This window comes from Pinus tabuliformis, chromosome 6 (genome assembly GCF_031772625.1).
Source record: "Pinus tabuliformis cultivar Carrire ecotype Pingquan chromosome 6, CPIR1, whole genome shotgun sequence".
Classification (NCBI taxonomy): Eukaryota; Viridiplantae; Streptophyta; class Pinopsida; order Pinales; family Pinaceae; genus Pinus; species Pinus tabuliformis.
Window position 1 is genome coordinate 1,851,629,260 of NC_142292.1, and position 25,283 is coordinate 1,851,654,542.

The window sequence follows — 25,283 nt, forward strand, 5'->3', positions numbered from 1 at the left end:
GAAGCAATTGAAATCGAAAAATCTTCCAACAACATGAATAGAGATGACGGGCTAAAATTAAGTAACACCTGGAAACCCTTATTAAATAAAATTAAAAAACAGTAAACACAAATATACAATCATTCATTCATTAAAAAATTATAAATAAATAAATAAAATAAAATTTTAACCCTCTTTTAAACAAAATTTAATTAGTCAACATAAATAAACCTTGATTAAGCACATTACTAGTATAATATTTAATACATTGCAAAGAACTTTCACCTAGGTGGAAAAACCTATCAACTCAGGTGTCAAAACCAACAGTGAGGACAGCCATCTCTGGCTGCTATCCGCGAATGTCAGTTTGACTCATCACAGTTAGATAGGAAAACCACGCCACCTGAAATAACCCGCTGGTGGTCCGTAAGGGAGCAGGCTCATCACTCCTGCCAGATGCCTCTGGGTCTTGGGCCGTTAACCTGTTTCCTTACGTCCGAGGAAGACGAGCTCTTAGCCAAGCAGAAGCAGTTTTACGGCATACTCCAGGCCGAACATTGCAAAGAACTTAAATACATAACATTAAAATCTAATAATAATAATAATAATAATAATAAATAAATTAATTAATTAATAACTTAAATACATAACATTAAAATCTAAAATAATAATTAATAATAATAAATAAATAATTGAATAAAATTGTTATTGTATTTCATTAATATTAATTTACTAATTTATTATTATATCATATTAATTTTAATACAATAATTTATTAATACATTTCCATAATAAATTAATAGATTATTATCTTGATATTAAGGTATTAATCCATTAATTCATTTAAGACACTTCATTAATATAATATATATTATATTACATTATATAAATATAAATATATTAATATTATAGTGCTATGTTAGTAACATAGTAATATTATCTATAATATTAATTAACCATTAACAATATACTAATATATTAATAGATTATTTAATTGTTTATACATTAAGTTATATAATGTATTACTAATATTAGATTAATTCCTTAAACATTAATTTTTTAGATCTTTCCCAGATTAATATTTATTAATATTTCTTAAGACAAATACATTAATTATATAAACTAATTTGATTAAAAATAATAATAATAATATTAATTAATTAATTAATTATTAAATTTAAATATATACATAATCAATCCCTTTTAATATATATATATATATATATATAATAAATTAAATAAAAATAAATTATTAATAATAATAAATAAAATTAATTAATATACATATAAATTAATAAAGAAATAATTATTAATTAGTTTTTTTTTTCAGAGGAAAAAAAGCTATATTTGTTATATTGAGATCATATAAGCTGTCTGATAATTACATGATTACATGTATGCGTGGCCGATAAGAGGCCATCGAGCATATTGGACGCATCGAAAGATATTCAGACGATAGAGCACAATGGAAAGATATAGATCTCTATAGATCATTTACATGGAGCGAAAAATCATTATATCAGAGCTAGAAAGAAAGTATATAAACAAAAAGCTGGTATGAAGAGATCAGAAAACTTTTGGAGCTGCCCGATGGAGAGACCAGCAGCCAAAAAAGAGCCGTCGACAGATGTTAATTAGTTAGTCATTCGTAAGCTGGAAAAAAAAAAAACATTGAATATTTTTTCAATCAACTATTAATAGCTCCATAATTTCACGCTCTCTCTTCTCAAAATAAAAATCTCATTGCCCTGATGATGGACTCACTAAGCTAGTCCGAAACGTTGGTTCAATAACTGTTCACATGTTTTTCCACAAACAAAAATAAAAGGCATCACCATTTTGGCTCTCCGTATTTTTCCGTCTCATCTCCTCCGTCAGCAAGGATGAGACTATTTCATCAAAATGCAAGGCAGTTGCATTGCTACCTATTGCAATAACCAGACTATCCCACGAATCTAGTAGAGAACACAACAAACTGATGCACTTATCTTCATCTGAAATTTTAATATCAACAGATGCTAACTGACTTACCATAGTATTAAATGCATTCAAATGCTCTGTCACCGAGTCTCCATCTTTCATCGTCAGGTTATACAGTTTTTTCCGCAAGAACAGTGTATTCACCAGAGACTTAGATTGGTATAAAGTCCCTAACTTGTCCCACAAAGCCTTCGTTGTAGCTTCCCCTAATACATTCAGCAATACTGAATTTGAGACACAATCATATTGTGCTCTTTGCCTTCTGATCCAACTTCTTCCATTCTTCATCGGACACTCCCGTTGGTTTAGTACGCGGATCTACCGCGATCCACTAGTCTTTATCCACCAACAGATCCTCCATCTTGAGTTTCCACAACTCAAAACTTTGACCATTAAATTTCTCGATCTCTATCTTTCCACTACTCGCCATCTTCTTTCACCACCAGAATCGATCTCGCATATCTCCCACTGAATAGGGTCTACCACAGGCCCGAGCGAAACCCCTCAGCAACAAAGGCATCCCCTTGAAGCCAAAACTGCTCTGATACCAAATGTAGGTTTTAACCCCGTACAGAAGTTACTTGCATACGAATTCTAAAACACAGAAAATAAACAATGCGAGATCATAACACATAAAACACATATACACAGAGATTTTCCCCTAGATCCCAAAACCGGGACTACCAGCTTGATTTTTCATTATGTTCCTTTCAATGTTACAATACATATTTATACATGCTAAAGCATCCAATACCATGGACCAAAAACCATCGCATCTAATACCATGGACCGAAAAACCATCGCGTCCAAAAAACATGTGCGACAATCATGCACAAAACCATAGGTGGGTCCGCCCAACCTAACATAGGGTCCAAAACCAAATTTTTCTAGGGCGCTGCCCCGAACCCCATAAAGTGGGGTTACGGGTGCCCTTCAAACCCCCTGTTAACTACGTGGAAAGAATATAACACAACCCAACAGTTCTCTGCTCTGGGGAAGTCAAATTTTCAGAATGGGAAATTTTTTACCAGGATTTCACCAAATTCGAAAAAGCATCTAACCTCATCATTAACAAAGAAAAATCTTAGATCATTTCCGATGTTGGGGCTTCAAAGGAGATCCAATAGATCGCTTCTTTGTTTGGGGTCAAAATTAAGCCTATGTCTTTTGGTTTTAAATATTCGGGCTTCTATTTAAAACCTACCAAATATGAGACCTTGGACTGGTACTAGATAGTTAAAAAATTGAAAATAAATTGACCTACTGGGACCATAAATGGCGTACTCTTAGAGGCAGGGTAACGCTGGTGAAGGCCGTTCTACAAGGTATATCAGTGTTTTGGATGCATTTATTCCACATCCCTTAGGTTGTCATAAACAAAATCGATGCAATCATTGCGAAATTTCTTTGGTCTGGCACTGGCAACAATAAAATGTTTCATCTTATCACACTCAAATCCATCTTTAGGCCAATACATATGGGTGGGTGGGGCATTCAGGATTCTAAGCGTTTCAACTTAGCCTTACTATCTACAATTTATGGCAAGTATTCAATGAAAAGGGTATTTTTTGGAAAATACATCCAACAAATAAATCTGGAGGATTGGATTATAGCTGGGGCGCCATCAAAATCCAAAGCATCTCTCATATGGCATATCTTGATGGTTGCTAACCCTTGGTTATGTGGTAATCTGTGTTGGCAGCTAGGAGACGGGGAAAAGATCCTCATATGCCTGGATACAATCAAGGGATTGTCTGGAAATCACATACTTTCTGCCCATATCATACATATGGTCAATCTATAGGGTTATCATACTCTTGCCAGCCTTTTTGATGGACGTCATTCCTTTTTCTCTTCATCTATCTAGCCTCATGCCTAGGAGATTGGCCTTCTAGAGAATCTTGAAGTTGAATGGGAACTCTATCGCAACCAATTGAGTGAGGTTGGAATCTCGTTGTCCCAAAAACATGATAGGATCGTATGGGGGGGTCATGTCACTATTGGGAGTGTTTATGCTAATGAAGTCTACTGATACATATCTATGAATAATTAATTGTGCCTCGCTGCTGAGTGGACTGCTCAAATGTGGAAATGGGAGGCACCGCGCAGGCTCAAATGCTTCACGTGGTTGATCATTCACAACCAAATCCTTACTTGGGAAAAGATGATGAAGAGGCGCCTTTAGGGGCGGGGAAGATGCCCACTCTATGGGCTGGATTTTGAAGATAATATACATTTTTTTTTTTTAACTGCCCCTTTACGGTTGCTATATGGGAGGAAGTAACAAGGAACCTGAAGACTAATGTTTTGGTGGACTGCTCTTCAATCCTTTCATGTCTCTCCTCCTAGACATCTAGTCAGAAAGCTTTCAGAGCTCTACCACTGTATATTATTTGGGGATTTAGCACTCCATGAATGGTTGTATTTTTTAGGGCAAACATCCAAATGTTAAGATATCCAACCTCTTGATCGTTGCATACTTCTAGGAGATTGGTCCCTAGTTTCCCAAGACACATTCCTGCTCTATATCCTATGTTGATTTGGGGGATAAGTTCCCTATTGGGTATTTCGACAGGGCCTCTTCTAGAGGTCTGTGTGGATGCAAAGTCATCATTAGGATTAGCCCATTTGAAGCCTATCGCTTCTGTTGGTATTGTGGCGTTGGCTCTAATTGCAGGGCTAAAATGGTGGCCCTTTGGGGGGCGGTGCAGTGTGCCCGCTGGCTTGCTATTGACAAGATCTTGATCGTGGGTGATGCAAAATCTATCATCCAATGAGTTCATGGGAGTAATGAGCTCGAGGTCCCTTCCTTAATTAACTGGATGGAGAATATCATGTCTCTTATGCGCTCTTTCTCAATCATCTCTTTCTAGCATGTTTATAGAGATAATTTTTTTGAAGTTAATGCATTATCCAAGTATGGCATCTCTCTCTTTCCGGGCTTGATGTATTTTGAGCACCTGGTAAATGATTCTGTCTGTGGAGAAAGTTCTAACCCTTCTCGGTTCCCTTTTGCTTTGTTTTTGTCTGGTTACTATGGACGATCTCCTTTTAGGTTTTTTGTTGGTGTCATCCTCTATATGTAGGTTACTTGGAAAGTTTTTTTCCTTTGGATATTACGTGTTCCTCTTTTTTGTCCGTATTTCCTAAAAGTGCTACCTCTAGAGCGCTTTAGTTTACTTCTTTGGTCTTTGGCCCTATGCTATGGCGAAGTGTATTATTAGATTTTCAGATTATTATTTACAAAGCCATCGAATAACTCTCGAGGAAAGAACTATGCCAATATAAACACCTCTTTAATTTTTAATGAAAATCATTCTTTATTTTATTTTTTTTCTAAAAAAACGAGTATAATATCTTTTAACATTTTTCTTAAATTTAATTTGTGTGTGTGTGTGTCTGTGGGGGGAGGACCTAATGGTTAAGAGCATGTGTTTCCTCCTAAGAGGTCATAGATTCAAAACTAGAGGGGGGTAGAGTATGTATGCCTTCATAGACTTAGTAGTCAAATCATTGTGTGGAGGTGGGCCCTTGATTTACATTATATTTTATTTTATTTTTAAAATAAGTTGTAGTTTTTCAGAGTCTCATTTAAAATCCTTATAAACACAATTTTTTTTTAAATATACATATATATACAAAATCAATTACAATTTTTTTTTTGAAATGTATGTCTATACAAAATCAAAATCAATTATTAATGATGACATTCATTTTCATATAAATCAATATATATACAAAATCATTTATCAATGATGCAGTTCATTTTCATATAAATGAATATATATATACAAAATCATTTATCAATGATGCAGTGCATTTTCATATAAATCAATATATATACAAAATCATTTACATAAAAAAAATAATAAGTATAAAATCATTTATATAATCTATTTTCATAAAATTTAGTATTTAAATTACGCATCAAATTTATTAACATAAATGATAATAAATTTAATTAATTTATCATTAAATCACACTCTAATTAATAATTATTAAACATAAATCTAATAGTTTATCTTAATTGGAAACTCAACACACATGTAGGTGACAAAATAAAAAATCAAGTTTACGCCATGGCAATGAGATCTGCAAATATAAAAAAATAAAAAATTAACCTTGCCACATTACCATGGGAGAAATCTGCAATTGATGTAAGTATGCCCAAAGTCGTCCAACAAGCCCAAAGGACCAACCATGCGGGCACGTTTATAGAGGTTTCCCTCGACTCGACCGATTGTCCCCACAAATCTCCGATTGGCAAATTTGAAAAGTTTTGTAAAGATAAATGTGTTGCGAATCATTCGGTGGGAGAACAAGGTTAAAGCAAAGCTCACGAACAGGGTAATTACCAAATTCCTCGGAGCATCGAGAGATGCCGAAGAGGACTACCCACACGTATTCCAGCGAGGATGCTGCTCCAGATGGCCCCGAATCCGATCTCTACGTCTATTACTGCAAGCATTGCGGCTCTCATGTCCTCATTACAGGTTCCATTCATCATTTTCTTCTGAATCTACATTCCTTTATTGCATCTCAACGCATGTTTGAATATTTATGTCAACTCAATTTTATTGTAATGTTTGTCCGAAAACTGGTAATTCAATATAAATGTTCAGCCCGAACGCTCATTTAATGTTATATTCGAGGAAGTTATCTTTCTGTGTGCTATTTTACATTTTCTTTGATTGCATTTATAGGGTTTCATTCACCCAAATATTTATATATTTAACTGTATCTAGGCTGGTAAAGTTATTTTCAATCCGTTTGGACGATCTCCTACGATGATCAATTCTGGCTAAGAAGCTAAGAAGCTGTGATATCTATTCCATGAAAGCCACTCGGATTTTATGCTTATGTCATCCGTATGCATAAACCTCAGTAGCATGGAAACTGCCATTAACACTGCCTTTGCATTAACATGGAATCATGCTTATCTCATTGAAACGACTTGACACCATGGGAAGACTTAATCAACTGCATTATCACGTGGAGCATACCGTCTAGATTTTGGACCTGGATCATCATTGTAAAGTGCTCCGACTTGCTAGCGGACCACTTCTTGAGTGACAATTTTTATTTAGCTGTTATTTGTCAGAACAAGGTGTCGAAGTTAGGTAAGATTGTCATGAGTTGGATAAGTAACGAGGCTGAAACTTATTTTCATAACCAGGTATGGGAAAATCAAGAAACGGACTACCTGTACAGGTGGTTTCAAGAACTGTAAAATTCACAGTAAAGTTGAGTGTCTCTGGATGCTAAAGACCTGTTCGTTACTGGCGATATTCCAGACAGCGGACAAATTTGGGTTTGTCAAGTTTTCAGAACGAGTTTAGAACGAGTGGTCTTTACTGTGATTTTTTGGAAGCTTTTTCGATGAGTTTTTCTGGTCTAATTTCTCTAAAATCCAGCATGAATTTATTGAAATCACAAGTTTGATGGGTAACCCTGCACAATCGAACTGCCCTAAAGTTTTTCAGGGTGCTGAATTTATATATACAATAAAAAAACCAATTTAAATAACATAAATTAAGATTTCACCTTAAATTTTTCGGCCGGATTTCAGCACCTGAAAGTCCAAAAAAATCGCACTAAAGACAACTCCTTTTCGAAATACACAGTGTCGAGGATCAGTTCAAATTAAATAGCTCTTGTCAGAATTGTGAATTGGGGTTATATATATATATATTTATATATTTTGTTTTTTTATTTTAAAATCAGACAACTTTCAAGCGTTTTGATGACATCTCCTTTTCGCTCTTCCTCACTCCCTAGCTTTAGTTTGTTTGGTTTCAGTTCTTGTTTTATAATAAATAATTAGGCATATTGGAACGAGAACTTGGCCTGCATACCTAAACCCTAACTCGGGATACGTTATCAGAACCGGCTGATTTGGACTGTTTGGAGGTTTCCATTCCGTAATAGTTGCTCTAAAAGGTTTTGGCTGGTTCTATCCCCAACTGGCCAGTTCCATACAGAACTGGTAAAAAATTGTCCAGTTTTATATAAATCTCTTCAAAACCAGCTGGTTTGACTGGTTCGAACTTGTTTCATGCAGCATGGCCCCACCCACTAAAAAAAACCATCTAATTTTCATCTATTTAATTATGCTTCCCACTATTTGCTTCACACCCTTCTCATTTTTCGTTTGTGAGCTTGTGAAGACTTTGACTTTTGTAGCAAAGAGTGTTGTTTTGACACTGTTCGTTTGCTGGTTAGAGTGCTTCCTGAGCAAACCCATGCAAAGACTGTAGACGATCTAGATTCAGATTATTTGTTTGTTGTGTAATATAATTACTTTTGGATTTTAGAGGCCATTTACAGCCTTAATTTTTATGCATCTTGGTTCATATATTTATTGCACTTGGTTCCATTTTGCTGTATTCACTAGTATCATATGGCAGTGGCATTCAAGAAGTACACTAAAGCCACTTGAAGCAAACAGCTTTTCATACTTGCCTTTTAATACATAACAGAAAACTGTAGCAGTAAAGTTTGCCCTGTTCCCATCTTAAATAGACACGAAATTATGAATTACTTCATTCCAACGAAAAACCTCAAACTGTTCACTGTCTTAATCAAAAGTATAACTTTAAAAGCTAAGGTTCATGAGTATATCCAGTTGAGTGCCCATTCCGAAGGATGGATATAATCCAGGTTCCTCACTCTAGTGGCAGCTCATTTTTTGAAAGTCCATCCACTATCTTGTTCTTGTTCCTGTATATGTGAGACAAAGAGATATGTGAGAAACTTGTCATTTGGAGTTGTACATCATCATATAGTGGCTGGCTGTAACATGAAATTTCCTTTTGCAACAATTGAATAACTGGCAGTGAGTCACCAAATATTTGAATTTGTGATACACCAAATTCTTCGGTCAGCTGAAGAACGGATCTGAGAGCCATCAATTCAAGATAATTATTAGTTTCCTGCTCTATCTTAGCTTTGAAATAAATGCTGTGATTTTTAGAAAGATATAAAATTCTCCTTGAGCCTCCCTTTGAATGCCTTCCTTGTGAGACACCATCAAAGTATGCCCATGGGATATCCTTGTTGATTATCTCTTCTTTCAGCTCATGCCTGTTTTGTTTATCCTGGGGCAGCGGACAAGGTTTTAAGATGTTTAGTGACTAGATCACACATTTAAGAGATTGGGTCTCTTTACAAAACATTTTTAGGTTCTTGGGTAGCCATACTTCCCAAGCTATGTTAAGAGGAAACAATCTTATCATCTTTGTATCATTTTTTGCATACGATGATCTGAATGCTTCTTCTATATCTTCACCCTCTCATGCATTTCTTAGACCTGTCATATTTTGCACCTCTTTCCAAACCTCTTTTGTATATGAGCAGGTCATAATTAAATGTACAATTGTTTCATTTGCTTGTTGACATAAGCTACATCAACCTGGTCCCATTGAAGTTTTACTTTTGTAGCACCTCCCGTGTGGGAACCCCATTATTTAAAATCAATCACATGAATATTTTGTTTTTGGGAGGGCACCTTAATTTCCAGATGGTTCTCCACTTCCATACCTGCTGTGACTTGACCCTCCCTTCCTTCCTCCGCAAGGGCTTTGTAACATAGTCTCTGGAGTCCGCACATAAATTTCAATAGGATTGAGTGACTATGACATCTGGTCATCATCTTCTTTTATTTTGAAATTATTGTCTTTTAATGCATCTGTGTAGATCTTCCATGCTTCAGCAAGTTCTTCCCCTAGACCAATCTCCTCCTAGGTAAGCCAATGTTGTTGCTAATTTGTAGACCTCTCCTAGTTCACAACCTGTCTAAGTGTATAATATCCTTTATTTATTATCTCCTGAATCATCCGAAGAGGTAATCCGTGCAATCCATTGCTGCCTCCCCATGGGTCTAGACCAATTTGCGCTTTGTTACCTTCGCCCACTTGCCAAATCAGCTAGTTATCTACCAAATGAGAAGCTGAGTTGACAACTTTCCAAAATATGTACATGTTTTATTGGATTCCTTACCCAATCTCTTACAACAGCAGGAACAATGTAATTGGCTCTAATTACTTGAACCCACAACCCTTTTTCTTGTATTAACCTCGACATGTTTTTGTACATTTAGTGCCTTGGAGAAGAGAGGGCTTTTTTAGACCCTAGCCTCCATTTGCTTTTGGGACAGCCAATGTTTTCCTTGATGCCAAAACAAGGCCTTTCTTCTTTGATCATTCAACCAAAGTTTTTGGATTACCTCCGAAAATCCAAAAATCTATACTTTGAGGGTTAATTTTCCTAACATTTTCTAGATTTATTAAATTACTGTTTTTGCTTATGCACGCAATATATAAAATGCTGAAAATAGAGAACAAATAGAACAATCACTCACAAAACCACAATCACACAAAATATGACTTGGGAAAACATTTCAGGAGAAAATCTAGTGGAAGGTGAGGCTGCTTTGCTCTCACTTTCTCTGAATGGAAATGGTGCAAATACAAAGGAGTGACACTTGTGGCTCATGAGTTGCTACATAACATAAACCCTCCATATTTTGCACTCTACCCACTCTTAGCTACTCTGCTCTACTATGGAACAAAAATGCACTAGAATAGAATCAAATCCTTTTTCCCCCGAGTGGCCCTTCTTGTACCTTCACAAAAAATAATATATCATCCACAAACAAGAGACATGTAATGTTGTAGGCAGTTCCAATGTTTATCCCTTTAGAACTACCATATCTTAAAGCCTCCATTATTAACCTACTTAACCCTTGAACTATTAAAAAGAAAAGGAGAGGGGATAGGGGGCATCATTTTCTAAGACCCCTTCCTAGTTTGAAGAAAGGGGATGTTGATCCATTGATTAAGACAACAAAAGATACTGAGGTAATGTAGCTCATCTCCCAAACTACAAACTAATGATAGAAACCCTAGGTGACTGCAATCCTTATGTTCTCAATCAAATAAATCAATTGCATAATTTGATTAACACAACAATCACACAATAGCTGGAAAACGATAAATTGTGGAAGTATAAATTAATACACACATGCATATATGATTTCTCCTTCTAAATCAACCTTTCATTCCTTAAAGCTTACAAGGAAACCTCCGCAGGTTGATTGATCTAGCAACTGTACAACTTGTTCATGTTACCCAAGAACTAAGTTGTATGGCTTTAACTAAGAGTGCAACTTGCACAAAAAGTGAGGAGCAACAATTTCATGACCTGTATGATTTGTTGTAGGATGCTGTATGAATTCGTATGGATATGTACATATTTGTTGTTTGACTATTGCAGTATGACCTTTCTTCAACATGTTTGATTGTTGATCGATCCTCTTCTTCCCATCACTGCTTTCTTTCCTTTGGTTGCTTATTTGCTCATTTATTCAATTGTGAACAAACCTCTCTTTTGTGCTTTATTTATGTTTTTTTGAAACCTCAATATAACAAAACCTTAATCTCCAAAATGCTAATATGATTTTTAGATGTATGGTTGAGATTAAATCTAGTTTATTTAAGTCATTATGCATTGAATGCACTTTATTAGACTCCATTGAAAAACACAAGATATTTCACTTTATCCTAAATGAATTACAATGCCTTAAACCACTTCTTGCATGCTCACTTGAAACCGATGCAAGAAGTTCTTGCTTGAACTACAGTTCTTAATGCTCCCATTTAGTAAGAAAGAAATTTTGCAGAATCTGCGCCAATCCAAGTATCTCTTTGAATACTTCAAGCTTCCCTTTTGCTAAGGGCTTTGTTAGAATATCATCTACCTATAGATCTATGGGAATATATGGGAGCTTCACTGCTCAGTTTTGAATCCTGTTTCGTTTGAAGTGATATATGATCTCTATGTGTTTGGCACTGTCATGAAATATTCAGTGTTCCACGGGGACTCGCCCCCCCCTTAGGGGTCTAGTTTCCTCGCTCCCCCGCGCTCCGGGGACTTGGGGACGAGTAGGGGACGTTTCCCCACGCTCCCAAAATGGAGGAAACTCAGGGGGACGTGCCAGGGAAACGTTTCCCTTCCCTGAGGGGACGTTTCCCCATGCTCCCAAAAAAATGGCCTTGCTTATAGTTTATGATTTAATAGACCTAAAGTGGTACAAAGCTACTCATGTTCTGTATGGGGATAACGTCTTGTGCTGTATTTTGGTTTCAAAGAGCGTTATTTTAGAGGGTCAGTATCATGGAAATTTGTTGGACCATATAGCACGTACATGAATTTTCCCTTTTAAAACTTCTTTTTTTCTCAATTGATGGCTGGATTACAGTGGGGAGATAACTGGAGGGACAGGCAAAGAATATGAGACATTCAGTTTGTGTTTTTAATTTGCATGACATTTGACATACAAACTATAAAAACAGCACCTATGTCATGTGGGAAATAATTGGGTGGACTATAGACTAACATGCATTTACTGCAAGCATGACAAAATACTATGGGCAGCAAGAAATCTCAGGAACTGTCGTTATATATGAATTTATACAGTTACAAAATTTACACAGACCACAGTTGCTCAGCTTGAATTCTCAGGTCTGAAAATTATTTTCACCCCTGAAATACACTGCTAGTTTGAAGTTTGAACTGCATGGCATTGCTCTAATAAGGTAGACAAATTATCCATGCCATCGTTGGTCACCCAAGTTGGTTCGCAGATGGTCATCCTGCAGTCAATGTCATTTGATAGTAAACTGTCAGAAACTCTTTCATGTGATCTTCTCATCTCTCCTGGAACTAAAACTCTTCTTTCAGCATATGGTGTACTGTCTATATTATATATAATATAACAAACTTTCTAGCTATTGGATTCAATACAACTGGACAACCCATTGTAGTTACCCCTTCTACTGCCAATGCAGTGTTCCTGATCTGTTCATTTACCTTTTCACAAAATTCAATGGCTACCTTATCAAGCTGAAGCTCTCCCTCTGCCTGACCAAAATCTAAATTAGAATTTGACCAAGCTGAATTAGAATTTTAAATTTATTATTTTATATGATATTATAAATTTGGATAATGTCAAACGATATTCATATCAATGATCATGCTTTGCAGCTTTTCAATTCAAACCAAATTGTCATAGTGGACTCAATTAATAAATTATATTTTATATTTATAGATTTTTAAGACCCTGACGCTCCCCCACGTTTCCTAAAAAATGGTAGGGAGCTTTTGCATAGGCCGCTCCCGCGCCCCCTCGCTCCCTCGCCCCCTCGTCCCGGAACCTTGGTGGAACATTGGAAATATTAGATTCTCAAAAAGTTTGATACAACTGTGATTATCGCAGTAAATCTTTGTGGGAACAAAGTCTTGATGAAATAATCCTGCAAGCAACTTACGAATCTGGATGGCCTCACAATAAGCATTACTGACTGCCATGTGTTTTGTCTTTGTTGAGCGAAGTGCCATGGAAGTTTGCTTCCTTCTAGACTATTATCATTGTTGATCCCAAGCTAAAGTAGACGTCGAGGTGATCTTCTCATTTTCTAAATTGCCTACCCAATCCGAGTTTGTATGCACCTGCAAACATCACTAAGTTATCAAGGACCATACTACACTATGCCCCTTAGTCATTTGAGCACATGTTTTGTTGCTATCTAGTGCCCTTGCCTTGGCTCCACCACGAACTGGCCCAAAGTGTTTACTGCAAAATGTATGTCTATGCTAGTGTTGACCAAAATTTAAATACACCAAAGAACCTATTAGTTGGCTGTTGTAGGGTCCACCAACCCTGAATCTGAAGCTGTCATGGTTATGGTAGCAGGTTTGCACTCCTCCATTTGAAACCTCTTAGGATCTTCACTTCATACTTACTTTGCTTAAGGAAAATTTCCCTTGGTCTTTGCTGAACCTCTAAACCCAAGGAGTAATGCATCATGCCAATGCCCATCTCAAACTCAATAACCATGCCCGCTTTACATCATGTAGTGTGTGTCTTTGCACCTATAAGAAACAAGTCATCTACACACAACGCTAAAATAAGCATATCTGTCCCAACAAATGTATGACATAAGTAAGGATCTACTTCACTTTTACTCAAGCCCATACTCTGCAAATAACCATCTATCTTGGAATACCATGAGAGGAGATTTAGCTTGTGAAATTTGAAGAAGTCCAGGCGAGGGGAAAGTAGATGCTTGTAGCATGTTTCTTCGACTTTAGAGTGTAGAGGCCTTTTAGAGCCTCATTGATTATGTATTTTGTTGCCAATATGTTTTGCAATTGGCGCAATTCTGAAATTTTTTCATACATTCACCCTTACATGGTATAGGCATGAACAAACTTTGCATATTTTATATCTAATGGTTTTGAATCTTTAAAATATATTTTCCATTAAAATTTAAATATTTTAAGTATTTCTTTTTAGCAAAATGAGTCATTGAAATCAGATTGGTCTGAGTCTAAGTTGGAGTTCAAGTTGACCCTTGATCTATTTCAAGTTTTACAACCTTACACTTCCTGGGTAATCAAGAAGTACAACTAAGGGCATTGTTGAGTTTCCTGAGTTAGTGCCTTGAGATACTCAGTTTGCAAGTATATTATAGAGTTATAGTACTCGATACTCCTCTATCTCTATGATCCTGTTATCCACCAAAAGTGGGTGACCCCTAGGAGAAACTTTTCTCCTATTCATCTCTTCCAGCCGACAACCGTCAGCCCCTGAGAGCCACTAGTAGTTGATGACGACGTGTCATTCATATCTCTGCCACCTGCATCAGTCATATGCCTTCTCGCCTATTTTCCAAGAACACATGTTGGAAGGTGGGTTTTGTTGAAGAATCTAGGGCAAACATAATTAAGGTGATTCTTCTTAGCATGATAACAATTTGTGAAGTGTTTTTACAATTTATCTTAGCTTAATCCTTTTTTGCATTATTAGTGTGTGTTATTACTTCATCAAACTGCTATAAAAACAAAGAGACAAGAACACAAGATGTTGGCATTATGCCAGGGCCAAAACCTCTCCCTCTTGGAGAGGAAAACCCGCACAAAATTCTTCTTATAGAGATTCCAATTGACGAATACCAAGACCATGACCCTTGACCTACTCTGCCACTCCAAGACCAAGATATCAATCCTCTTCTTTGTCACTACTGAGATCATCATCATTGTTGCACCATTGAAGCCATCACTACTGCATCACTGAGGTCTTCACTACTGCTTCTTCACCATGTCAACAAGGTCTATTGAGATCTTCACTGTGATCTTTATCGATGCACCGAGAGCTTTATTATGGCAATTACCATGATGACTGTTTCATCATATCTCCATCACTGTACTCTAGCTGAGATCATCATCACATTAACTGTGAGCAAGCCGAGAGTGTATTTCTAGACTGTGATTACAACAGTGGGATCTTATTCCGAGACAGTGAGACTACACAAAGACAGTGAGGGATCCGAGCCCTTTTTCATCATATATATACATAGACTATTAGGAGATAGATCCACCGAGACTGTGATAACGTTCCTCCTTGTACTGAGATCTTTTCTGGAATCATGATACCCATCCGAGAGATGTCAAGCCACTGTTCTCACCGAGATTTCACATCACTGTATTTATACTTATCACTGAGACTGCGGATCAGATCCCTGTACCCATCCGAAGTGTTTGCTTGTCTTATTGTGCCATCCGAAGTGCAGAGGTATGTCCTCCTGTAGTGCGGATCTCTGCTCCCATACCCATCCGAATAGTATGGTGATACTTCTTCATCCGAGACCCAGACAATTGCCTTCTTGTAGTGCGGATCTGCTCCTATACCCATACAAAATTTCAGAGAGGAAAATGCGAGTTATGATCTGCCTTTTGTGGATACCTTGACAGGGTATTTATAGTGGTTGCTCCTTGCAAATAAGCCGACTTGACTTCATGAATCATTGTGTCTATTTTTCTAGGCCGACATGACTGCCATTTATATATTTAATTCAATATTGAAGCTGACATGATGAATTCCTTATCGATTTGCTTGCAGACTTCTTGTGCTTGCTAATGGAGGATTGATCTTGGTCTTTGGAGGGCTGCTACACACTTTTGTAGACTTGTATACATTTACATAGGCTCATAAAGAGCTTCTTTATACATGACATGACTCTTTGACATATTAATAAATCCTAAAGACATCAAGAAGAAGTCTTTTGACCTATGACACTTCTTGCTCATGAAACCCATGTAGCAAGGCATACAAAAATAATTTATTCTCTTTTATTACATCATTTACAAAGATCATGTCATTATGAAGACCGAACCTAGTTACACTTTCTTCAACACTCCCTCTTAACTAGGGAGGTATTCATAATGGTACTTGGTCATTCTCAATTTGAAGAATTTCTCATAAGAAGAATCGAATTTGTAATCCATCTGTTATAACATCATTTCAACCAACATTGTTTTCATATAGCAAGGCCTTGACTAACAACTCTATCTCTCACTTAGATTAGAGCACACAATGTTGGCGAGACCAATCACTGATAGGCACGCATCATCATTATCTCTCTTAGGGTCATACCAACCCGGGTGTTCTCCGAGTATGCCCGTGTTCTCCGAGTATGCCCTACTAAGACTATTCTCATCTTGGGTTCCCAACCCTCAAGAATATCGGTCCTCTTGTCCTCTCTTGTCTTGGATGCCCTACCACATCCTCAAAGAGTGTCGGATGCCAAATGATTACACAATCCTCCATTCTTTCTTCCAAACTGAAGACAAGAATGTTGTGTCTAGCTCTCCCTCTTAACCAGGGATGAGTTCCAAGTTTCTCTTTACTTAGAAACTTACTCGAGTTCCTTTACTCATAGGAACCTCCCAGAGCTACCTCTTAAATAGGAGCTCTATCATTAGTACTTTATAGGGTCTTCTAGTTGACTGATGATCCAAGACCTTGATGTCATCAATTTCTTCATATGTAGGGTTCAACCATCCATCACTTTCCTTCATCATGTCATTCCTTCTTTCCCAAAAAGTATCCTCCTTGGCTTTACTTCTGGGGCTTTCTTCATAGGGCCATCTATCTTCACCTTTCCTTCAACGGTGATTGCTCTAGATCATAAGGTACATAGTTGTGACATCCTTCACAACTCTTCTTACCATGGCCCTGCACACATATCCAAACTATCTCCAAGAGGTCAGAAACCAAGAACAAATCACATATTACCTTTTGGTGATGGCCTTTTTCCAGTGACATCGTCTTGTAGTTATCAACACCCTGCATACATGTTGACACATCTCCCAAAGATATCTGTTGTCAAGGGTCTTCACCTTTTCAGACTTCCATCAGAGTCTTCACATCTTTCCGGGAGATTTCCTAGTCAAATCTTCCTGATCCTTTGGATGTTGATTGTCTTTATCATGGTTGCATATGATCTCTTCCATCCTCACACCTTCCATTCCCAGGAGTTTTCTATCAGAGTTCTTCAATTGTAGTCAACCACCTCATACTTCATATGAGGACATATTATGTTGATTTCATCTAGTGTGACTTATGTCTTTCTGCATCCTTTCCGAGGAGGAGATCTTTTTCCTCTTGATCATGCTTGATCCATGTTACCTGCAACCATATGACATGACATTATAATATTAAATACAAATACAAGCATACATACCTCATTTTGCCTTTAGGTTTCTTCCAGCAGCTTCCTAGATTGAAAAGATCTTCAATCCCTTGATCTGCTTCATTTCTCATGTCATCATACCATCATCTCATGAATTCCATAAATTGGATTTTCTGATGAAACACTTGCTACCTTCCCAGATTAGTGGATCCTTCGCTGAGGTTTCTATCAGAGAATCTTCAGGATCTTGCATATCCCTATCTGGCAAATGTTTCCTTTGTCCTGGATGACTTCTCCCTTTCCTTTAATGTCCAATGAGATTCCCAAGAGCTATGTCCTCCATGTTCGACTGCCATGGATTTTGTGATATCATGAACTCTTGTTTTTAATGCTTCCATGATGCCACGATGCATCTTATTACCATGGTCATATCTGCAAGGACTTCTGATAGGACCCTTTTGAGAGGGACACCATCTCACTCATAGTAGAGGTCTGTTACTCCCTCTTTCCTTGACCCTTTTCTTCAGCTTCCTCCATCCTTCCGGCGATATGAGCTTCTTTCCATAGCATTGAATCTTAGCTATACTATTCTGTCTTGAAAACTTCCATTGCCTTTCTGCACATGTTTAAGTCTTTTTAACCTTTCAAAGTTTCAACACTTTTGTCCATAACTTGTCCTTCTTCTATCTAGCATAAATACCACAAGTTGTTAAATGAGAAAACTTCCTTGTCCCAAGGACACTTGTCATCATAGATGATTATCTTCTTATCATCTTTCTCAGATCTCCCAATTGAGATCTTATGAAGATATTTCTTCATTCTTTGATACCTTCAATCAGGTCTAAGTGATATGACCTTCTTTACTGTATTTCTTACTTCATATATTTCTTTTCTGTCTCCTTTCTTGCTGCATAGGGATGATAGACTTTAAGAGTTCCCTCCCATGAATTCAAAGGAGACCTTGATATGTTCACTGACTTCTCTTCTTCATAAGGATTCTGTCAATCCTTCTTATTCCATGCAAGGTCCTTTGATGACCCATCTAACCTATAGATCTCCTTGCAGACATGAAGTCATTGAACCAAACTTGATTATAGAATGAAAAGATGCTTACTTGATATGTGAAGATGAAATCTTCACTTTGATCATGTTGGTTGCTTGTTTGGGTAGATGCATTGAGCTTCCCTCGGATAAGATCCTTGTTGAAGCTTGTCTTCAAGCCTTCAAGTTAATTGACTTGTATATCTGATCCTTATGATTAGAGATGACACTGAATTGCTCCAAACCTCGTAGTATGCAGCAGTAATATGTCATTGACCTAATTGTGGGAGGCATCAAAACTGTTGCCATGAACTAGAGTTTTGAATGCTTCATCTTTAGACTGTTGATCTCCAAAACCCTTACTGTTGTACATTGTTGCTGTAGATTGCTTCTTGGACTTTGGCCTTCTTCAAGATGATGTAGTCTTTGATTGCTTTGTGGGCATCTTGATGAGAGTCTTGGTGGTCTTTTGATGATGACTGTGGAGACAAAAGTTCTTGCTGTTGTAGACTGTCTCCTTTGATCTAGGGTTTGATCAAGATGTAGATCTTGATATTCTTCAGCTTTCTTAGATGCTTTGCTTGAGACTTGATCTTTGCATGTCTCTTATCTGACCTCTCTTTGACTTCTAAACCTCCCTCTGATACCATGTTGAAGAATATAGGGCAAACATAATTAAGGTGATTCTTCTTAGCATGATAACAATTTGTGAAGTGTTTTTACAATTTATCTTAGCTTAATCCTTTTTGCATTATTAGTGTGTGTTATTACTTCATCAAACTGCTATCAAAAACAAAGAGACAAGAACACAAGATGTTGGCATTATACCAGGGCCAAAACCTCTCCCTCTTGGAGAGGAAAATTTGCACAAAATTCTTCTTATAGAGATTCCAATTGACGAATACCAAGACCATGACCCTTGACCTACTCTGCCACTCCAAGACCAAGACATCAATTCTCTTCTCTGTCACTGCTGAGATCATCATCATTGTTGCACCATTGAAGCCATCACCACTGCATCACTGAGATCTTCACTGCTGCTTCTTCACCATGTCAATGAGGTCTATTGAGATCTTCACTGTGATCTTTATCGATGCACAGTGAGCTTTATTATGACAATTACCATGATGACTGTTTCATCATATCTCCGTCACTGTGCTCTAGTTGAGATCATCATTACATTCACTATGAGCAAGCCGAGAGTGTATTTCTAGACTGTGATTACAACAGTGGGATTTGATTATGAGACAGTGAGACTACAGAAAGACAGTGAGGGATCTGAGCTATTGGGCAGCGGATCCCCCTATAAGCGGATTTTTGGGGCTTAGAGCTCGAGTTTGGTCAATGTAATGTAAAGATCCCGCAAAATGTGGGCGCGGAGCGCGAGAGTCTAGGGTTGTCCGCCCTAAAATATTGTAATTTAATATAGAGTGGGTCGGCCTACCCATGGTTTGCGGACCATGGGAATGTATAAATAGAGCGAGGCTTTAAGGGTAAAAGTCAGCTTTGGTTAGTCTTGATCTTAAGTGATATGGGTTTTTGAATGCGATATTTGCTTTGAGTCTGTAAGTCCGAGTCTTGGGTTGTAGGAGTAGGAAGAGGCTCTGCAGCTGTGTGCATAGAGGCCTAGTAGAGTCCGCAGTTGTGTGCACGGACCCTTGCAGCTGAGTGCGCAGGGTGAAATTGGATTGTACTAAAACAAAAGGTTAATAAAAGATAAGTTGATTTTGGGAATATTGTGCATCTGATCTGTGTGTTTATGTTTCAGTTATATCCTTGCATTTCTTACAGTTTATGATTGCGCACACTAGTTATAAATGTTAAATGAGTAAATAAGAATACTGGGCCCACAAAATTAAGTTAGATCTATAATAATAACACCGTAAGGGTAAAGGATCTAGGTAGCACCTCTTCGCGCTCTGTACAGAGCTACGCGAAGGTCAGACAGCTGCGCGGAGCAGCGCAAGCGCGCAGGATTGGTTCGCGACCTTTCCAGACCTCATTAAGACATCCCTAGGGTGCGGAAACCTGGTTCCAACACCCTCCCATACTACCTTGGGTGAGACTTCAGTCCGCGCTCCGCGGACTGTTGCCGAAAGGGCTGGTAGTTTCGGGATTTGTTTGGCTAAAACACTTCTAAACCTGGGTCAGGCCCCAACAAGCCAACAAATGGTTCCGTTGCCGAGACTGGGATCTGCCTAAGGGATGTCTGATGTCAGAACACTAGAACCCTACGAAGAAGGAAATTGAAGATTGGTTGGATCAGAAGCTTCACGAGTTTGTGACACAGGAAAACAAAACTCCGCAGATATCCGAGAAGAGGTGGCTGGATCGCTACGTATATATGGAAATCCACGAGATCTTCTTCGCGTCCTTCTCTTCAGAGCTGTATGATTGGATTGCAAGGTTAGCTGACAGCCAGGGAAGGTATAAGCTCGATAAACTGATAGTGTGGACTCCGGAGTTGGTGCGCAAGCTAGAGGCATCAGAAGATAAGATCGCGCGGGCCGTAGACCATTGGCTCGACCAGATAATAGGAGGGTTTATCACTGAATTTGTGATAGACACGACTGTAAGCTACAGTGAAGCAGAAAGATGTTTTCTCAAGGGACCGCGAGGTAAGTACATCAAATCTTTGAATACCTGGATTAAGATGCTGTTATGTGAAAAACGGGTGATGCGAATACATTAATGATTGGAACGACGCGAAGCGGAAAGGTCTACAAAGGTATTGAAGGGTTAGGAAACAGTCCTTTAATTTCACCTTCGCGAGCGAGCGAGGAAGAGCGCGCTCGGGTTTCTCCAAGGAGTGCGGTCAGTTTGATAAGGCAACGCATTCTGCAGTTACCATCCCCACTTACGCCACCACTCGCGTCACCTCCTTCACCTCCATCTTCGCCCACACCACCTCCACCAAACCAGCAGTTCAATATGGTGAGCACGATTAAGCTACCTGTATTCAGAGGAGTAGGAAATGAGGACCCGGATCAGTTCTAGTTTATGGTAAGAGTAATGTGGGAAGCACAAGGGGTTACGAACGATAACATTAAGAAGGCTACGTTGGTAAGTGCGTAGCAGGATCGTGCGTTGACGTGGTATATCAAGCACTCGAATGATCACCCAAATGTAGGAATAGTGGAAATCTAGATAGCGTTGAACAGAGAATTTAGCCTGTCGAAATCAGAGACGCAATCAATCATTGGATTTAAGGAGATTACGATGCTTCCAAGCGAGACCCCATGGGATCTGGATCAGAGACTGAAGAGTACGATTTGCGAGGCTAATATGACGCTAACAGATGTGGTTTGTGGCATCTTTGACACCGCACATGAGGACGACGCTGTCACAGCAGAAGCTTTCGACCCAGGAAAAAGCATTGGAAATGGCAATGAGGTTGCATGAAACACTAATACAGGATCTAGGATTGGGAGTCCAACAGATCCACGCGCAATTACAGAACCTATGCTTGGAGATGCAGAGTTTGAAGCAGGATAGGGTGCCACGGCCGAAGGCGCGTGAAGAAGTGTGGTGTATAAAATGCAAAGGCTAGGGCCACGATAAGGATCATTGTCCGGTATTCGCGAACTACTTGGCAGGAGGAGGACCAATGCCATTGAGACCAGAGGCACAGGCAGGGCCAAGTACGGCACTCGTGCTCTGGTGCACGATCTGTCAGGTGGGAGGAAAGCACACGACAGACAACTGTCATCTGTTGTAGAAGTATACACAGACTCCGTAGTAGCTGTTTTGTAATTTCTGTAGATCAGTGGGCCACAATGAGCGTACTTGTCGAAGCTACGAGTTAATGATGGATTGGACCCCAGCATATAGAATGCAGACGGAAACGCGAGGTCTTGACCCAGCTGCGGGGATGGTGCGCGCTGGATTTTAGGGAAGAGGTCAGGGACAAGGAGGAATGGGGCCAGGGACAATTAATCTGTTACAATTGCGGAGGATCGGGGCACTACGCTCGCAATTGTACCAACCCAACGAGAATATCTTGTTCGTACTGTGAGTAGTTTGATCATGAAATGGTAGATTGCCCTACATTGATTGCATAGACACTCGAGAAGGGGGTGCTTTAGCCTAATCCGACACAAAATATTCAAATGATGAGGTCTGAACCGCGTGAAGAAGACCCCAACGTGAACATGGTGCTCAGAAGCGGTGCGACCACAGGGGAAGATAAGGGGAAGCAGCTCGAAGAAGATACATGGGTTCGCAAGGCTCCTACAAAGGAACCTGAGTTTGACTTGGAACGCGCAAAGGAGACGTTTATGGAAGCTAAGAAGAGCTTCGCGGAGGCCTCTACTTCAGGTAGTAAGGATCAACTAGAGCCAGGAATGGATCCTTCTATGCTAACTACCTTTTTAGAGACATGCATGAAGTTGCTGCGCGATAATAGGGTAGTGAAAGGACTATAAGAATTGATAACTAGATGCGCAGGGTCAGGTGAACCGCGCGTAGTTCGGAAACTAGGAAAGCATACATTGCGCACCGAGAGGGAGATGAGATTAACAACACAGATTGGCGAATATGAAATGGATCAGGTAATTCTGGACTTAGGTTCCGATGCGAATGTGTTACCAAAGCAGACATGGGAATGCATGGGCAAGCCCGCATTGCAGTGGTCCCCTATTCAATTATGGATGGCGAACCAACAAAAGATCTTGCCCATGGGAAGGTTGCAAGGGGTAATAGTGGACATCGAAGGCGCAAGCACGCAGACAAACTTTGAAGTAATAGAGATTGTTGATGACAACAACCCTTACCCCGCGTTGCTAGGAATAGACTAGGCCATTGATATGAATGGAGTCATCAACCTGAAGAAGCGGAAGATGATATTCGAGAAAAAGTCCCTTCGCGTAGTAGTTCCGCTAGATCCGGCCGAAGGTGCGTGCTACATCGAACTTGTGCGTGATGATGACAGTGACGATGAGCTGGATTGCATTTACCAGATAACGGCGCAAGACTAGGATCGAGTGAACCCGACTGAAGATGGGAGAATCTCATGGGAGCGTGACAGTTCTTGTACTTCGGATTTAGATGAAGAGATAGAACGCTGGCAGAATCGGTTGCACGAAGTGACGACGTTGAATTGTAACATGATGATTAGATCACTGCGGTGCGTGACGACCGAAGCAAGGGAACTGCCAACATATGATGGGATAACAGGAGTGGATGAATTCTTGGACAAATTTGAAAGTGCAGTACCGAAACAGCAGCGGTATGATGCGCTAGAATGGGCGTTGCGCGCGACACTCGCACGATGGTGGAGTACACATCAGAAGACTATGGGGAACTGGCGTGACTGTAGAAGACGGATACGCTTATGGTTTGGAAGTTCCCAGCGTTGAGCGCGAGCCGGGCAGTGAGGACGAAGAAGTTTGCATGCCCACCTGTGTCGATGGGTGCAGACGCGTGTTGTGTGTTGACCACTACGTGTCAACGACCCATAGCAGTACACCCCCTTTTTTCGCAAAAGGGTAGCGCTTGATCGTCGTGTCCATGCCATTCGACTATCATCATCAGCCTAATCATGTTATATTGTAAACCCAGTCTGCATGTGTAAATTGTAAATAATCTCAGCAGATCCGTGTCATGTATGTAATTGCCTAGGTAAACCTAATTTTCTAGTGATGATCTACGTTCCGGAAGGTTTTTTATCTCACCGATCCATGATCGGCAGAGTTTTTCTTCAGCCTAACCCCAAAGTCGGAATGGATTTTGTCATTAGAATTTTAGGGGAATCCTAGTGTACTAAATCGAGTCTATGTAAAAGTGATTTGGGAATAATCCTAACTATTTGGTTAGGTTATTTTATTACAAATTGCTTGATCTGCTGGATTATATTTGTGTCGCAAGACTGGGTAGTCTGTGAGGGTCTATATCAAATGGGTTTTCCCCCTTGAGATGTAAAAATGTAAAAATCATGATGTAAAGTGTCTTGAGGGTTAGAAAAATATTTTATCCTCATAAGTCCTAAGTCCTAGGTCCTAGGTAATTTTAAATTTTCCAAAGGCTAAGTTCGAGGGTCCTTTAAAAAATTAAATTTTAAGAGGTCTAGGGACTAAGGTTAAATGATTATTTTGCTAAATTTTATGCCCTTGGTCCCTAGGGTTAAGTCAAAGTCAAAATTTTGAGGAAATTAATTCAAAAATTAAAATTTTGAATTAATTAAAATGCATTTAAATGATAATTTCGAATTTCCTCATTATTTTAATTTCGACGGATGAGATTAAAAGATTTTTTGATCCTCATCAATGGTCGAGATTGCTTTGACAAGGATCACTCGAACTAGCCGTTGGGAAATTTTTCTTTAAATAGGAGGTCAGTGGTCAGTTGAGATCATTCGATCTTTGAGTCGTGTGCTGAGTGAAAGCTCTCTTGTAATCGTTTTTCATGTGCAAATAAAGAAAGACTTTGGGGTTAATTTCTGCTGGTGTTATTCTTTGGAAAAACGCTGTAAGATGTTCTATTTTCTTGCATAGATTTATTTTCAGCCATTGATGTTAGCTTATTGAAGATTGATTTAAACACAAGTATCTTGTTTGATCACTAGGGTTTGAATGATAGTTTAATTTTTGAATATAATGGCAGGTATCTCCATTAGATCTGAATTTCATCATTGTTTTCTCTCTCTATGTTAATGGTTGAATTAAGCTGTGTAGGAAATCCTTGATTTTGAGATCACCGGGCGTTCGGGGAAGTCTTCAGTTGGACCAGCCAACTCCCGGATTGCATTTTCTG

At 38.8% G+C, this 25,283-nt stretch overlaps 1 protein-coding gene across 1 annotated transcript in view; it reads left to right on the forward strand.

Annotated features, from left to right (window-relative positions):
* The first annotated feature begins 6,170 nt into the window (after positions 1-6,170).
* The window catches only part of LOC149266413 (UPF0235 protein At5g63440), a 94,243-nt gene continuing 75,130 nt past the window's right edge, over positions 6,171-25,283 (forward strand). The window contains exon 1 of the mRNA XM_089430529.1: positions 6,171-6,452. Coding sequence (XP_089286655.1) covers positions 6,338-6,452 — 115 coding nt within the window. The 5' untranslated portion in view covers positions 6,171-6,337. The remainder of the gene's footprint in view (positions 6,453-25,283) is intronic.